This window comes from Dipodomys spectabilis, unplaced genomic scaffold, assembly GCF_019054845.1.
Source record: "Dipodomys spectabilis isolate Male_0828 unplaced genomic scaffold, ASM1905484v1 ptg000265l, whole genome shotgun sequence".
In the NCBI taxonomy this organism is placed as follows: domain Eukaryota; kingdom Metazoa; phylum Chordata; class Mammalia; order Rodentia; family Heteromyidae; genus Dipodomys; species Dipodomys spectabilis.
The window spans coordinates 903,539-921,482 of NW_024870942.1; the positions used below are offsets into that span (position 1 = coordinate 903,539).

The 17,944-nt window shown below is 38.3% G+C and overlaps 1 gene segment (V, D, J or C); it reads left to right on the top strand.

Annotated features, from left to right (window-relative positions):
- The first annotated feature begins 1,220 nt into the window (after nt 1-1,220).
- LOC122125461 lies at nt 1,221-12,656 on the top strand. The segment is given in 3 exon segments: nt 1,221-1,348; nt 1,452-1,761; nt 12,431-12,656. Coding segments are annotated over 3 exon segments (582 nt in total).
- Nucleotides 12,657-17,944: the final 5,288 nt, after the last annotated feature.

Consider the following 17,944-nt stretch of genomic DNA (forward strand, 5'->3'; position numbering starts at 1 on the left):
CAGTTCTTTTGGTTGTAACTCTCACTGAAAAGCTTACTGCTACAGATCATAGCAGGGGCTTAGTCAGATGGAAAATGTTCTACTCTGTGGGTGATTTGAATATAGCATGTGTCCTGGTAGACAGAAACGTGTTGTAACAAAATACCTAACTTTATAAGTAAATCTTATGTGTATGTCTACATATATATGTATTTGTGTGGTAAAACATATCATACATAGAGTCCAGTACTACTAGTGGTTTCTGGCATTGATGGGAGGCCTTGGAACTTATCTCCCATTCATAAGGGAGTCCACTGAAATAAAAAAATCAGGGTCATGAGGTCTGTTCTTGTGCCAGTACCAAGCTGTTTTGATTACTATGGCTTTATAGTAGAGTTTGAAATTTAGTATTGATATTCCTCCATCAGTGTTCTTTCCATTGAGGAGCGTTTTTACTATTGGGGTCTTTTATTGTTCCATATGACTTTTTGGATTGCCTCTTCTAGTATTTGTATGAGTCAAGCAGAAATGGGCAGACAAGGTGATGTTAGGAAAATGAACCCTAAGATATGTATTCAAATGGTTTTTTTCTTTCATGCATTTGTTTCTAACGCATTTATAAGATGATTTCTTTGTGGCTTTGTATGTCCCTCCCCCACAGTATAACCCCTGCTTTCACTGTATTTGATGTTGGTATAATTTGTGGAGGGGAAGGGGAAAAACAAGTCGTTTAAATAAGAATACAGTTGGACCCGTTGCAACAATGAGAAGCACAAGTTGTCATGTCAAAAAACTAACTTTACAACTTTGGTGGGGGGAGGGGAGGATTGTGTGGGGGAGGATTGTGTGGAGGAGGATTGTGTGGGGGAGGATTGTGTGGGGGAAGATTGTGTGGGGGAGGCTGGGGAGGCTGGGAAGGGATGGAAAGGGGAAGAAAAGGAGGAAGCTACAATGCTTGATAAGAAATGTACTCATTATCTTGCCTGTGTAATTGTTACCCCTCTGTACAGTATTTTCACAATAAAAAATAAATAAAATTTTTTTTCAAAAAAGAATTTAATCTAAAAAAAAAAAAAATCAGGGTCAGCCATACTGTCTTGCAGTTTTCCAGACAACCACCAGAAGGCGCTGCACTCTCAAATGTAGGTCCCATTTGCATTCAGGTGGTATAACACCCCTACTCCCTTTGTGGTCACAAGTCAGAGTGATGTGCAGAAAGAAGGTCTTATTCATGAGTGAGGAGTTTCAATACAATCCTGGTAGAAAAGAGCTCTGTATGACTGGGTGTATCACAAGGAGCAAGAATCATTTCCTTCTAACAACATGCTTTCTGTCACCTGCTCAGTTCTTGTGATCTTTTTAATGTACAGTAAGTAATAGTTTATCCTATATATTAACAATATGTCCTTGTCTTACAATTACGATAATATTTAACCTTTTTCCTCATATAACAATGTTACTTATTTTTTCAGGGAGGACCAGTGGAGACTCAGTGACCCAGACAGAAGGCTTGGTTACTTTCACAGAGGGGGCACCTCTGATCCTCAACTGTACTTACCAGAGCACTTACTCAATTGCCTTTATTTTCTGGTATGTCCAATATCTCAATAAAGCCCCTGAGCTACTCCTGAAGAGTTCAACACAAAGCCCGAGGTCAGAGAACCGGGGTTTCCATGCAACTCTTGTTAAGAGTGACAACAGCTTCCACCTGCAGAAATCTTCACTCCAGCTGTCAGACTCAGCTGTGTACTACTGCGCTCTGGGAGACACAGTGAGAAATCTGTAGGTTCAGCTGTTCACAAACCAGGGTGCTGATAGGCACAGTCCTGGGAAGAGAAAACTCTCCCCAGGAAGAGTTGATGTAGCTTCCTCCACAATGGGATCCAAACTCAGATGGAATTCATAGACTCCTAGGAGGTTATGAATCACTCTGAGGCAAGATAGGATGACTGTCACAAGCTTGTGATCTCCAGAAGTGTCAATGCTCAGTCCAAAAGGCCCCTCTCCTTCCCAAGGAAGAGGAAATCCCAGCCAACATTTCCCATGACATGGATCAAATCACCAAAGTGAACTATTTCAAATATCCAGGTATTTTGTGATCTTCACACAGGCATTAATAAACTGAATGAGGTATACAGAATCTGGTCTGTCTTCTACAGACAACACAACTGAATTTGGCATTGCTTCTTTCTGGGAAAGAGAAAACTGGGAAGAGAAAACTCTCCCCAGGAAGAGTTGATTTAGCTTCCTCCACAATGGGATCTAATCTCAGATGGAATTCATAGACTCCTAGGAGGTTATGAATCACTCTGAGGCAAGATAGGATGACTGTCACAAGCTTGGGATCTCCAGAAGTGTCAATGCTCAGTCCAAAAGGCCCCTCTCCTTCCCAAGGAAGAGGAAATCCCAGCCAACATTTCCCATGACATGGGACAAATCATCAAAGTGAGCTATTTCATATATCCAGGTATTTTGTGATCTTCATGCAGGCATTAATAAACTGAATGAGGTATACAGAATCTATTCTGTCTTCTACAGACAACACAATTGAATTTGGCATTGCTTCTTTCTGGTCCATGCTTCTAAGAGCTCATCACAACTCCTCACCAGCCCTATGTTTCATGGAGCCACTCATGGGACACTGCAGTAGGAACGTTTCAAGATCATGTCCTGAGGGGCAGTCCCATGCTCTTGCTCAGGACATGCAGGTGGAAAGGTACTTGGTAAGAAAAGACAGAGTCCAAGAAATCCCTCTTCTCTGCTATCATGTGACATTAACACCCCAGAGAGAGAGGAAGGCACAGAAAGAGGAAGGGAAGGAGGGAGGGAGAGAAAGAGAAAGAAAAAGAAGAAAGAAAGAAAGGAAGAAAGAAAGAAAAAAAGAAAGAAAGAAAGAAAGAAAGAAAGAAAGAAAGAAAGAAAGAAAGGAGGAAGGAAGGAAGGAAGGAAGAAAGGAAGGGAGGGAGGGAGAGAGGAGAGGTAGAAAAAGAAAGAAAGAGAAAGAGGAGGGGGAAAAGTGAAAGAAATAAAGGAGAAGAACTTTCCAGATCTCCAATTCTAATGTTCAAGTTATTTTGTATATGTATGCGCTTCTCTCTTCTCTCTCTCTCTCTCTCTCTCTCTTTCTGTGTGTGTGTGTGTGTGTGTGTGTGTGTGTGTGTGTGTGTGTGTGTGTGTGTGATGTCTCCCTTGGGATTTTAAACTCATAGAAGGCAAGAGGCATTCTTGGGTATACCACCCCTGCCAGAACCTATCCCATATTTTTATATGCAGGAGCCTGAGAATGGAGCATAAGAGGTAGAGGCCAGCCAACACAGAAATGTTCAGGGACTCTATCTCAGTGGAAGAATCTGGGCACATAAGTGCATACCATCCTGTCAGGAACAGTAGGAATCATTGATAGACTCAAACTCAAGACCCCCTGAAGACCACCAGAGACCAAGATCAATGTAAGTGACAGTAGAGTCGTTTATTTGCAAGTTCAAGCTTGGACTCACAATCGTTGCCGATGCAGTGGGTCAGAGTTGTGAGCCCCGACCACATGTTCAGCAGTGTTTTTACGTAGGAGTGGGAAGGATGTCAAGCTCATTGGTTAGGGGTATGATCATTTCCAGTAAGGGCAGGAACTTTCTAGCTTAGTGGTTACAGGATAGGTTAAATCATACATCATTGGATGGATAAGTGGGGCTAACCACAGAAATGCTGAATTATGTCTTGTCCTAACTGTTTTCTTGACAGAGTTGGGGGGAGAGACTGCCCAATTTCCTGGACTGGTCAGGGAAGCCTGATCCCTTAATAATTCTACTGTTATCTTGCCTTGGTGCAGGATCTAACTGTTACTGGAAAGTAAGACAAATGTTTTAGTTTTGTCTTAAATTACTGCTAAACTTATTTTTGGTCTCTCAGTCATAAAGTAGGAGGATTCCAAATATAACCACTGCCAAAAAAGCCTAGTCATGTACCTGAATGCCTGCCTACCATATGTCGAAAACGAAGTTTACAACTTTGGTGTGTGTGTGTGTGTGGGGAGGATTGGGGGGGATTGGGGGGGTCCGGGGGAGGCTGGGAAGGGATGGAAAGGGGAAACAAAGGAGGAGGCTACAATGCTTGATAAGAAATGTACTCATTATCTTGCCCATGTAATTGTAACCCCTCTGCGCAGTATTTTCACAATAAAAAATAAATAAAAATTAAAAATAAAATAAAAATGTCTATTCACCCAAAATCAATGTAAAAATGTGTTGCATTGCCAATAAGTATCCCTCTATCATTCCTCACAAATAACAGTTATCAACCTGAAAGTTGTATGGTAGAAAAGAGGAGTTTGAATCCCAAAAGTAAGTCTAAGTAGTAAGAGCACCACTTGAGATATCACAGTATCATATTTCAAATTATAATATAGAGACATAATAACAAAAACACCATGGTCCTGGCACACAGACCAGACCAATGAATAGCCTAGAATATTCAGTAACAAAACCACATACCTACAGCCAACTAATTTGCAACAAAGGAACCAAGAACATTCAATAAGAAAAAAATAGCATTTTCAACTAATTGTGCTGGGGAAACAAGGTATCCAGATGCATAAAACCAAAACTGGATATCTGTTTGTCACCTACAAATGGATTACAATCTTGTTCACAATAGCCAAATAATGAAATCAAACTAGCTCTTCCTCAACAGATAAGTGGATAAAGAAGCTGTGATGTTATATATATATATGCATATATATATATATATATATATATGTATATATATATATACACACACACACACATATGTAATGACATATTACCCAGTCATAAAGAAAATGATTATGTAATTTTCAGAAAAATGGATGTTACTAGAGGATGTCATACTGAGTGAGAATAGCAAGTTCTAAAAAATAGTGTTTTTTAACTCATATATAGAAGCTACATCTAAAGATATACAAATTCACAGACATATACATAAGCATACATATAAATAATTACTTAGACAGGTAAAGATAGAACAAGCTAAAAGACTGCTCAGGATAAAAGGGGAGAGAATAGGAAAAGAAAGAGGCTAAATAACTATGTAAGACATTGCAAGGATATATGAGGACAGCATAGTGAAACTAAGCAAAATATATGATGAATAATGGAATAGGTAGAGAGAAATAGACTGCAGTTTGGTGGAGAAAAGTGGAGAAGGATTATACTGGCCTTTTTCATCTATTAAATTAAGACAGGAAAGTTACTAAGGTAATATGTTGAAGAGGGAGTGGCGAGGTGAACACTGACACATTTGTTCAATTATAAATGCATTATGTCATCTGTCATAGTTTTATACAGAAGGCTATTGTTTTGTACACTAGTAAGGCTATGTCAGTGGATTAATCTGCTTTCATGAAGCTTGTATTTCATGGGGAAACAGAATGAACAAACCTGAAACAAGTAATTCATTGCACAGTGTTATGAACTTCATGCAAATTAGATCAGGGTAATTGAATGGGAGCTGGAGTGCCCTTGGCTGCACTTGTAATGTTAAACATGGGGAAAGAATTCTATGTACACATTGTAAATACTTCAGGAGCCCAGAAGGCTCCATACAGTGGCCTGGGGGAGGTGTCAACCATGGCAGAGGGGAGTGACATTGGGATTCTGGAAGAGATTACTTCATATCACTTGTTGTTATTTATTTTATTTCATTTATTTCCATTAAAGATATGCAAACCTTTAACAACTCTCAATTTTTCACAATTTCTCAATTTTTCTGTGAGGCATATTTTCACAAAAGTAACTGACAATACAGCAATTTAAACACAAATGCAAATGACTCGAGACTGGCTGAAAGTTGTTCCACACCAAGTGAGTTGTGTAATAAGCACGTGAGGTTAAATTTTTTTGTTTCCAAAATTTCATTTTTGTTATTTATTATTTTTAGCTGCTGTTGATCAAAACCGTGTGCAATAAATCTTACTGTAATAAAGCTTACTGTAGGGTGGTTGTTCCCAGGAGCCACCATTCTAACAAAATATATAGCCAATGGAGAGCCTTTTATTAGCCAGCAGGCAACCACAGTCAAGTGTTGGGTGCCCGCCTCTCAACCAAGTCAGGGTAACATACCTCTCACCCCCAGTTTGGAAGTTCCCTTTTTCCTAATCTACAGGTACAAGTAAGCAAGCAGGAACCAACAGAACCAGAAGTCAGCATTAGGCAAGTGGCACCTTCCCTAATTTATTGGTGCACTGTGAATTGTGTTCATCCACCTGAGTCAAGCCATCTTCTGATACTAGACTCTTTCTGAAGCAAACAGGAATTAGACTCTCTTTGAAGTTTATCAATCACAAGCAAATGGAAGCTAAATTAACTATTTCCTGAAGTTTATTGTCCCGAGCAAGCAGGAACTAGTTGGGGAGGAAGAAGCAACATATATGTGACAGGATGGGGAAGAAGCCTGCCAGGGGCGCTCGATGGGGATGGTGCTGGGGAAGAAGTAAAGTATATGGGACAGAATGGGAAGGGTGCCTGCCAAGAAGGCAATGGGAACGGGGCCCTGGAGGCACTCTTGTTGGATACCCTATTATGTTGAAATGGAGATTTAGAATGTAAATGTGCAGGTATCAAATTGAGAATGCTAGTGATGACACTCAAAATAGAGCTGTAGCACACTGACAGCCACAGTTGAGGCTCCCAGCATGGAGTCCCATAACTTCGAACACACTCCCCTGCAGATTTCCATTCGTGTTGTGGGGAGAGTGGAGTCTAAGGAGATAAGGTCCTGGTGCAGGCTGCAGGTGCTCAGAAAAACCACAAGAGGGGGCGACGTCTTTAAAATGAAGTTTATTCTCTCATCAACTGAGGTCTTTGAACCTCATTGACCCTATTTTTCCTTGGCATGTTATGGTTTCTTTTCACTTACTCTTCAGTTGCTGCATGACCCGAAGGCACTCTTTCCAAAGGATCAAGGCTCTTCAGAAGGTCCTGACCAGAACCCAGATCTGAGACAGGACATCAGCCTGTGTATCTTGATGAACACAACTTAGTTGTCATGCTCTCTTCTTTCTGTTCAATGTTGGTTCTGGTCCTGCTGCTAATTCTCCATAAGTGATATTTCAATTTTTAATGACTCTCTTCTAGTCTGGATGTTTATAATTTGGGGACTTGTGTCTCTGATGTCTGTTTCTTTCTATTTTGCAAAAAAGAACCCACAAAATAACAACAATAACAAAAACCACCTTAATTATTCCAGGAAGAACCAATGGAAATCCAATGACTAAGGCAAAAACATAGGTCCCATGGTTTCCCTTATTTTCAATTACTAGTATATGTCTGAGACAAGCAGAAATGGTCAGGTAAGTTGATGTTAGGCTAAATGAATCCCAAGATAAAGACTCAAATGTTTTTTCTTTCTTGCAATTGTTTCTAACATATTTATAAGATGATTTCTTTGTGGCTTTGTATGTCCCTCCCCCACAGTATAACCCTTGCTTTCACTGTATTTGATATTGGTATAATTTGTGGAGGGGAAGGGGAAAACATTGTTTAGATAGGGATACTGGTGGACAAACTGCAACAATGAGATGTACAAGATGTTATGTTGAAAAACGAACTTTACAATTTTGGCGGGGGAGGGGTGGGGGGGGTAGGGGGGGTGGCGGCTGGGGGGGGGTAGGGGGTTAAGGGGGACTGGATGGGGGGGAGATGGGAAGGGATGTGAAGGGGAAACAGGAAGAGGCAACACTGTTTGATAAGAAATGTACTCATTACCTTGTCCATGTAATTGTAACCCCTCTGTATAGTATTTTCACAATTAAAAAACAAAACAAAACAAAACTAAGTAGCTGGACTGGAGAGGGCAGTTCAGGGTCAGAGGAGCTCCTTTGGGAAGAACACTTAAATAAAGTGCTACATGGTTGTCTCTTAAGAGAATCTGTGGATTTGTCTTTCTGGATACACCTCCACTTCTGTGTCAGGGAAAATATCTTAAGGATTAATGAGAAATGAGGGATCCATCTTCACTGATTTTTACACATGTAGCTCCAAATTCTCCTGGGTATTGTCATCCTCATAGCTCATGGTTTGAGACCCCAGCTCTTGGTCTCTATTTCTTTGTTCCGTTTCTTCACTATTTCCATCTTTCCTGTACAGGTGTTCAAAAACACTGTAGGAAAGGAGAGCTTTCAGGAAAGGACTTTTCAGAGTCTTCCTATATTCGAATTGTTACAGCCAATGAGGAAAGGAGATGAGGGAAGTCACTCATGACTCTTTCTTTAAATTCCAAATATGCCCTGTACCTGGAGATGTGGATTCTTGGATTGAGGCTCAAATGTATTCACAATGATTTGCAATAGCAAGTCTTGGTCTGGAGACAGTTTTTGTACACTTCTCTGTATGACAAGAAAAAATTATCCCTTTTAGAGTGCTGTTCAAATCCAACTGTGAGTGCTTCTCCAAGGAAAGAAGCTTTGGTGTCTAGGTAAATAAGGAACATATAGTATGAACTTTCATAGTGGGTAATGAGGCTAATAAATATGATGATTCTGTTTCCTGACACCGGGAAATTGAGAAGTAAGAGTCCCTTACTGGCCACATGTAAGTGAAACCAGAAAAGATTCTGGGGGCTGCAGGAGGCCTATGATTTCAGCTGGAGTATGAAATGCTGTAATGAGCAGTATGAAGAAAATCGGAGAATTACTTCTCACTACACTCCACAATGTTTTACATGCAAACTTTGAAGGCTTCCGGGTGCCACCAGGGAGCTATAGTAAATTCTAGAGACTCGACAATGTTTCCAGTCTTGATGTTATGAACATCATTATGTTGATGACTTAATTCGAAAAGTGATTGCATTTGGAGGCCAGTCTCTACAGATATAATAAAGGTGAAATAAAGGTAAAAAAAGAGGGATTCTTACAGTAAAAAAAAAACTTATTAATAAAAAAGGGACTCTAATCCAATCGTACTAGTTCACTTGTAGTAATAGAATTTCTAAACATAGGCCTCTGTGTGTTTCTCTCTTTCTCTCCCTCCCAGCCTCCCCTTTTTCTTTTCTTCCTTTCCTTCCTTTCCTTCCTCCCTCCTCTTCCCTTACTGGGTGATCTGAGAGGAAATGATATATAAGGCTTCAGGAAGAAGGTTGCTGTTTACAAGTCAAAAGTGAGCCATCACCAGAAATACATTTCACTGCACTTTGATTATGGGCTTCTTTCCAGAAACAAGTCTGATGTTGAACTAGCTAATAATAGCATAGTTCTGTTATCTGATTAAGCCTTTATGATGATAAAGAGAAAGGTACTTCAGGATGGAACCTTTAGGATCAAAGAGTGGAAAGGAGGGCTGCCTTCTAAATTAGTTTATGCACTAAACTGTAGTATAAATTTCAGAGGTATAAATAAAGCTAAAAGACTTGAATATTTCCTTTCTCTGTCAAACCTATGGTTTCTCCAGGGTATAGTCTTTGTATCTAAATTTAATACAGAAAAAGGAATGATTGTAAGTCACAGATGCCCTCCGTTTTTATAAATAAGGACCTGGCTTGATTTCTGCCTTTAAACCTTTCCAATTGAGAGCAAATAAGTGGAGACATAGATTTCTCATTAATACTGCATTCTTGATTGAGTAAAATGTATTTTCATATTTTACTTCCCTCATATGAATTTCTATTTGTCTCTAGCACCACCAAGACTCATCCTGTAGAAAGGAGTTTATGACTTATAGGAAAATAATATAATGAATATTATTGAATATTGATTCTTTTCAGTTCTTGGACATATTTAGGTAAACCTCTGTGTGTGTGTGTGTGTGTGTGTGTGTGTGTGTGTGTGTGTGTGTGTGTGTGTGTGTGTGTGTGTGTGTGTGTTTAGTACCTATGAGCCTCTCTGTTCATCCTTGTTTGTCATCATGAGCTATGATTATGGTTACTTTTTATAAAAATTCTTGCCTAATTCTTCCTGTTTTGCCCACCTGTTCTGTCAATCCTTCTGAGGGCTTTGCTCTAAGTCCAGTTTCATTGAATGGACTAGTAAAAGAAAAATAAAAACAAGAAAGTTTTGAGGATCACATTTTAAGGCTTATCAGACTTAAAATCCACCAGTAGGAGTAGGAATCCCCTTCCAATTCCACTTCACATGTCATGGAAGAGACTCACATCAGGTAGTTTCTGGTAATCTGTCGTGGCCGCTAGGTGGCAGAAGTTTTCATTCCCTTTATAAACTGGCCCTCCCTTACATGAAAGTAACTAGAAAATAAGTTTCTATGAGAAGAGCTTATCCTATGTCCCTCCCCCACAGTATAACTCAGATTTTCTGCTGCTCCTATCATGTTCTTTGTGCTTCCACATGAGCAGATAAAAAAAATCTTGAATTCATCAGTTAATCACCTATGTTAGGTGGCCTGAGGTCTGGTCAAGATATAATTTTATAGGACAAAATCCCTGGATGGGAAAATCTTAATGAATTTTGGGATTATTAAAAGTAACTAAAAACAGCTGGGTTTATGTTTGTTTAGTTACTTTTTAAATTTTTATTTATTTTTATTGTGAAAATACTGTACAGGGGGGTTACAATTACATGGGCAAGATAATGAGTACATTTCTTATCAAGCATTGTAGCCTCCTCCTTTGTTTCCCCTTCCCATCCCTTCCCAGCCTCCCCCCACTCTCCCACCCAATCCTCCCCCACCCCCACCAAAGTTGTAAAGTTCGTTTTCCACATGACAACTTGTACTTTTCATTGTTGCAATGGGTGTTTAGTTACTTTTATTCTCTGTGTTGCTCTTGAGACTTGAACTCAGGGTCTAGGCACTGTACCTGAGATTATTTGCTAAAGGCTAACACTCAACCACTGAGTGACAGCTCCACTTCTGGCTTTTTGGTAGTTAATTGGAAATATAAGTCTCACAGACTTTCCCCTCCAGGCTTGTGATCCTTCTGGCTTTGAATTGCAATCCAGAGATCTCAGCCTTTTGAGTAACTAGAATTACAGCTTAGAACCACCACACTCTTGCATGATAACCATTATTAAGCACATACTCAAGAGAAGCACATTAAATGTCTTTAGGTCAACAAATCAATCCTTGTTCAATGAGGCAAATATTATTAACTTACTTGACTTAATGAGAAGTATGTCCATGAAAAGTCCTTGCCTAGGGCCAAGGACTTGCAAATGGAAGAGGTGACATCAGAACTTCTGTCATTTCATGGTCTAGGCGGTATAAACACGTCTCAAAGCTTTGCAGGCCATAGGCTTTGTAGTATGCTCCTCACACAAAGGTTTTTGTTTATATTTTCCAATGAAACTTCTGCTTAGAATAAAAATGGAATAATGGCAAACCCCCCAAACCTATTTCTATTAGTAGCATTTCAGTCTATTTTAATTTCTGTTTTGTTTTCATAGGAAATTTTTCTATACACAGTTTCTCATTTTTCAATATAAATTTAAGAGTTACCATGTGTTGTTGTGTTTTATAAAACCTCAAACGCAAGCCTGCTGTGGTCTACACACTTTTAATCCCAGAACTTGAAATTATAAGGCAGAAGGATCAGAAGTTTAAAACCAGATTGGGTTACATAGTGAGTACTAGGCCAGTCTGAGATTGTCTCTAGCTCTAACCTGAGATTCTCTTATAAAATCAAAATTAACAACCTCAGACCTCAATTGTATTGCCATTGGAATCATGATAAATGTTAGATTGACAACAGAGGATGAACTTTCCCCATAATTTATGGTCTGTTCTTTACATAACTTTTTCCTCCCCTTCTCCCATATCAAGTGTTCAGATATGAGAAATCAAGACAAATAGGACACCCAGACTAAGAAGCGACAAGTCCCAAATAAGATCCAGTATATGTCTAAATAGTTACAAAATCATAGCTCCAAACCTATGAATCTTACTATATCACTCAGGTATCTTATGTTAGTGTTATACCTTTATGCAAGGCCCTAGAGCTATTTCCTGTTAAAGCTTACGCATAGATGTGGGGCCATTCATCTGCCCTCTCAGCCTTCATGAAGGATGACATTTCCAGAAAGCATTGAAAAAGGTGTTTATGTTCAAGGAGAAACATCAGTAAGGCTTGTTCAGAAAAACCCATCCTTTGTACACACTATGTCCATTGGTTACATTGCCTTGCAATAACATTACCTTTTCTATGAGAAGGTTTCTACAAACACCTCAACCCTGCAATGTGTCATTGTGCTCACTGCTTGGTCTTTCAAGGAAAATCTTTATTTTGTAATTATTACATTCTGTGACAATAAAATTATATTGAATTATGTTTATCAATAATACTGCCAGAAGGAAATACATAGAGATAACATGTGGTAAAGCAAAATTTTAGAAAGTCTTGTACCAGAAAAGCAACAAAAGAAGAATTACTCTGAGAAAGAAGATGGAAGGTTAGAGACAGGGCAATATCAGAGATCTGTCTGCTCAACCAAAAATACAACAATTTTTATTGGGAAACATTTTTTATTTTTTTATAGCTCAAAAATGCACATGAGGAAAATCCTGGCTTCATTAAAACATACCTCAGAAGGAGGAAAAAAGCAACTAAATATACTGCTGCAAGGTCTGCAGCAGCGAGGTGCAGTGCTCCACTTGGCACAGCATGCCACAAGAGACAAGCCTCCTTTAGGCACAGTGAACTGGTCACAGCTGATCATCACACAGGACAAACAGGCAGAAGCAATGCACCCCACACCACTGTAGCTTCAGTGAAGCACAGAAAGCTCCTTTGCAGGAAAATCCTAGAAAGAAGGCCACCCCAGCACCACATACCATGAGTCACACACACAACTACCAGGTGACCTGGAAGAAGGGTGGGGATAGAACCAAGTCTCAAGCTCAGAAGCAGGCACAGGACATAGGAAGGTGTGTGAGGGTGCAGAAGCAAGGAACAAAATTCTGTGCTCAGAACTTAGAAAGGACACAAATCTCAGCCTTCACAGGAAAGAGGGAACCTTGCCTCCTGCTGACCACATCACAGATCGGCACTTAAGAAAACCTGGGACAAGGGACAAAGATTTGTGCTCAAGACCCAAAGATTGCTGATCTCAGACCACAGTGGTAACAAGAGGGCCCCACTTTCCATCAGTCCTGGACATAGAAGTAGGATATGGTTTCCAGCAAGCCTCACACAGAGACAGACAAGAACTGATTGAGTCAGGAACCAAAGGGAGGGGCTCCAAATCAGAGTTCCACCTCAACAGCTTAGCCCTCAGTACTGAATTAGTGCTGACCTGTAACCAAGTCTCATACTAACAGGGACAAGGACTAAACAGTGCCTCAAATCAGAGTCCAGCACCCACTGTAGTCCCCAGCACTGAGTGAAAGCCAACCTGTAGCCAAGACCCAGGACAACAGGGACAGGGACTGAATGGTTCTCTAAACCATACTCCAGCTACCACCTTAGCACTCAGTGCTGAGTGAAGGCCAGCCTCCAATGTAGTTTTATGCACACAGGGATTGAAGGACTCAAACTTCAGTGTCCCAACCCTGATCTCAGGTCCCAGACAGAGCTATTTGAAGCATAAGCTTCCAGCCTCCAGCCTTGTGGTGCACATTACAGGGACAGGAACCAAAGGCAGTGCCAAAATCAGAGACCTGTCTGGGACACAGAAGAGAATTAGAAACCTTTCCCAGCTGTAATCCATGAAAGCAGGTGCAGAGGCTAATGGTCTGATTTTCATCCATCAAGTGACTGACTCTTCCCCACTCATAAAGAAGTAGGAGAACTCCTCCATTCCTATAAACATACAAGACTGGTGATATAGAAAAGGTGAACCAAGACACTTTAGTATATGTAAGATTTCAACCATTTAGGCTGGGATGAGGTACCAAAGCTGACATATATGCTACACCAGTAAAGAGACACACCCCATAAAAACATTGACTGCCTTGCTAATCAAGAATACAAAGACCAATGTGTTTGGAAGATATTAGATATGTCCAAATGTGCAAAGCCCATCACAAAAATATGAGAAATATGAGAAATCAAGGAAGCACCACACCCCCAGAAAACAACAACTATTTAACAATAGGATACAAATATAATAATCTAGAAATATCTCTACACATAGAGCTAAAAGATCTACTGGTAAAAATGGTACACAAAATGTCAGCAAACCTATATGACATTTTGTGAATGCAACAAGACTAACCCAAAATAATGAAAGAATTTATGAGGAACACAATAGAAAGATAAAGGAATTCAAAGAGATGGCAAGGAGTCCAGTGCTTAAAAATGACCACTTAGTTAAAATAGATGAAAGAAGGCACAGATAAATCAGTGAAGTAAAGAAGTCAATATAAGAGGTAAACAAAGACTTCCATAAACATATAGAAACCTTTAAAATGACCAAACCAAAAGCAAAGAAGTAAAAACTAAAGTTGAAAATCTCTGTGGCAGAAGAGATGTTGTAGAACAGAGTCTTAGGGGGTGAAGATAAAGTAGATAGAATAAAGGAGAGGAGATAATCATGCAGAAGAAATCCAAGATATAGGAAGGGAGCTTGCAAGAACTTCAAGACTCAATTAGAAGATTTAATTTGCAGCCAATAGCTATTGAGGAAATAGAAAAGGCAGCAGCTTAGTGACTATAAAATATGTTTGATAGAATTTAGCAGAGAATTTCCAAAATGAGAACTTCAAAAAGAGAACTTTCCAAAACTTCCAAAAAGAGTGATATACAAGATACAAGAGGTGATATTCAGATACAAGAGATCTTAAGAACCCCAGCAGACCAGACTAGAAAAGCACCTCATACTACTGCCACATCATGACCCAAACTGGATCAATAGAGAACAAGGAGAGGATATTTAAAGTTGTCAGAATAAAAAGATTTGATTATTTATAAAAGAAAACCTGTCAGAATAACTGCGTATTTCTCACTAAAAACAAGGAAGGCTTGACATGATATATGTCAAGTATTGAAATCAAACAATTCACACCTGAGAATACTGTATCCAGCCAAGCTTTCCTCCATTACTGAAGGGCAAAAAAAATCATTTTATAAAAATTAAAACTAAAACAATTTATCTCCACTGAACCAACAGAGATATTCAAAGGCATCTGGTTTCCCTGCCTAGTTCATGTCAATTTCATGTTTCAGACCCTGCCAGATAAGCAGATAGATATGGTAAGAATAGCATAGGCACAACTTTTAAAAATGGGGGTTAAAATTACAGGAGCTATCACTTACCTCTCATTTCTAATACTCAATATCAACAGGATTAATTCTCTTATCAAAGGACATAGAGTGGCTGGTTGGATAAAGAAACACCCATTCACATCTTCTGCCTACAGGAGAAACATATAACTGACAAAAAATCCCACAAATGTCTATTTAAGGTGAAAGGCTGAAACAAAGGTTTTCAAGCAAATGATCTTCATAAACAGGTCACACTGCAGTACTAAATAATAAACACTACAATAATAATATCAGATAAAATAAATAAAATAGATAAATTTCATTGGAAATGACACAGGATATTACATATTTATAAAGGGAACTTTCTAACAGAAGGATATAGCAATTCTAATTATCGATATACTGAATGCTGGCAACCCCAACTTCATCAAACAAATACTAAATGACCTAAAAACACACATAAATCCAAACTAATTAATTATTGGTGACTTCAACACTTGATTATCACCTTTGGATAGATCATCCATGCATAAATTCAGCATAAATTCACTATGTAACCATAGTGAACAGGTAGACCAAACAGATATCTACAGAATCTTTCACCCAGCAGTATCACATTCTCCTTGGTCACAAAACAAATCTGTATAAATTCAAAAACAAATTGAGATTACTCCCTGCATCCTGTTAGACAACAGCAGAATACAATTAGAGCTCAACAACACAAGCGATCACAGAAAATACCTAAACTCAGAGAAATGCAGTAATATATTGCTATTCAGCAATTAGAGGGTCATTGAAGAGATAAGAACAAAATTCAAATATTTCTAGAATTCAACATAAAATAACATATGAAATATTATTTCCTCTGAGACACAGCAAAGACAGTACTCAGAGGAGAGTGTATAACTATGAGTGCCACATCAACCAATGACAGAAATCTCAAATCAATACTCTAATAATGCACATCAAGCTCATCAAGCTCCTAGAAGAATAAGAACAAGCTAAACCTAAAAACTAATAGATGGAAAGAAATATAAAACTTTGATCAGAAATAAATGAATTAGAGACTATTAATTAAAACACACAAAAAATCAACAAAACAATTAAGCTGATTCTTTAAAAAAAAAGAAAATTTATAGATCCATGGAAAATTGTCTAAAAGAATAAGAGAAATCAAATAAATAATATCAGAAATGAAAGAGGAAGCATCATAACAGATTAAAGCAATATTCAGATTATTATCAGGGAATACTTGAAAAACCTTTGCCTATTGGAGAATCTAGTAGAAATGTTTATATTCCTAAATAACATAAATATATCTAAATTGAGACAAGAAGATATAAACCAATACACTCATAACAAACAATGAAATTTAAATATATTAAAAGATTTTCTATTCAAGAAAATCCCAAGGACTCGATGATGGCTTTATAGAAGAAGTCTATAAGCTCTTTAAGGGAAAACTAACACCAGTATTCCTCAAAATCTCCAATTGAAGTAGAAAAGGGACATTACTCCCAAACACTTTATAAAACCAGCATTACACTCATCCATCATTCTCTGGCCATAAAGCAAATGCAAATTAAAGCAACACAGATTCTACCTCAGTCCAGTTAGATGGCCATCATCAAGAATACAAGTAATAACAGATGCTGGCAAAGATGCGGCCAGATAGGATCTTTAACACACTGTGGCTGCATTTCTCCACCACTCTGGAAAGCACTATTGTGGTTCCTCATAAGATAAACAGGATTACCGTATTACCCAGAAATTCCACTATTGAGCATCTATCCAAAAGACCACTCACCTGGTTACAATAAAGTCACCAGCACAACCATGTTCATTGTAGCAGTATTTACAATAACCGAGATATGCAACCAGCCCAGATGCCCCTCAATGGATGAATGTTGTACATATACAAAATGGAATTTTACTCATGCATTAGAATGATATTGTACCATTTGTAAAGAAATGGGAAGACTTGGGGGAAAAAAACTTACACTAAATGAAGTAAATCAGACCTAGAAAGACAAATTTTGCAAATTCTCCTCATATATAGAAGCTAGAATTAGCTTATAAACTAATCAGAAAATACATTAGGTGGTATGCAATATATTCAAATAATATAACACCTTAGAAAGACAAAGTAAAAGTTCCACAAAATCAACACCAGGAAACAGGTACTTGAAAGTGGTGAGGTAAGATCATGGGGAGAGGAGCAGAAAAAAAAGAAGTGAGCAGTAGAATGCAGTCAACAATTCAATGTGCATTCTACAAAGTTAAGAAAAGTGGGGGAAGGGTTATTTGGGAGGGATGAGTGAGAATGTTGAAAGGTGTGACATTGATCAATATGCATTATATTCATAAATTGCTTTATTCAATGGTAACTTCCTTGTACAACTACTTATAGATTATTTTTTAAATTACTCTGAGTGCAATATATTAGTTTCAGTATCCAGAAATCATTTAAAGTCCTAGATCAAAAGATACTGATTCCTGGCAATTTTGTAAAGGTTTAATAACATTAATTAATGTGTTCTTCAAACTAAGAGTTACATTATCTGTGGTGCTAAACTCAGGGTCTCTTGCATACTAGGCAGTCACTCTATCCATGACCCATCTCCCAGTTATATGAAAAGTTTTAATAATTATACCTACCCACAATATAAATGTTTCCTTTTTCTTTAAGAAGCTTTATTAAATTATGTCTCTCATAAATGAGGTCTTAAATGTGAATCTGTATGATATTAAAAGCAATGGTATTTTCTCAACCAAAGACTAATTGTTTATTCTTAAGAGTGTTTAAAAACAAATATATTCATTACCTATCTAATGTAACTGTAACTCT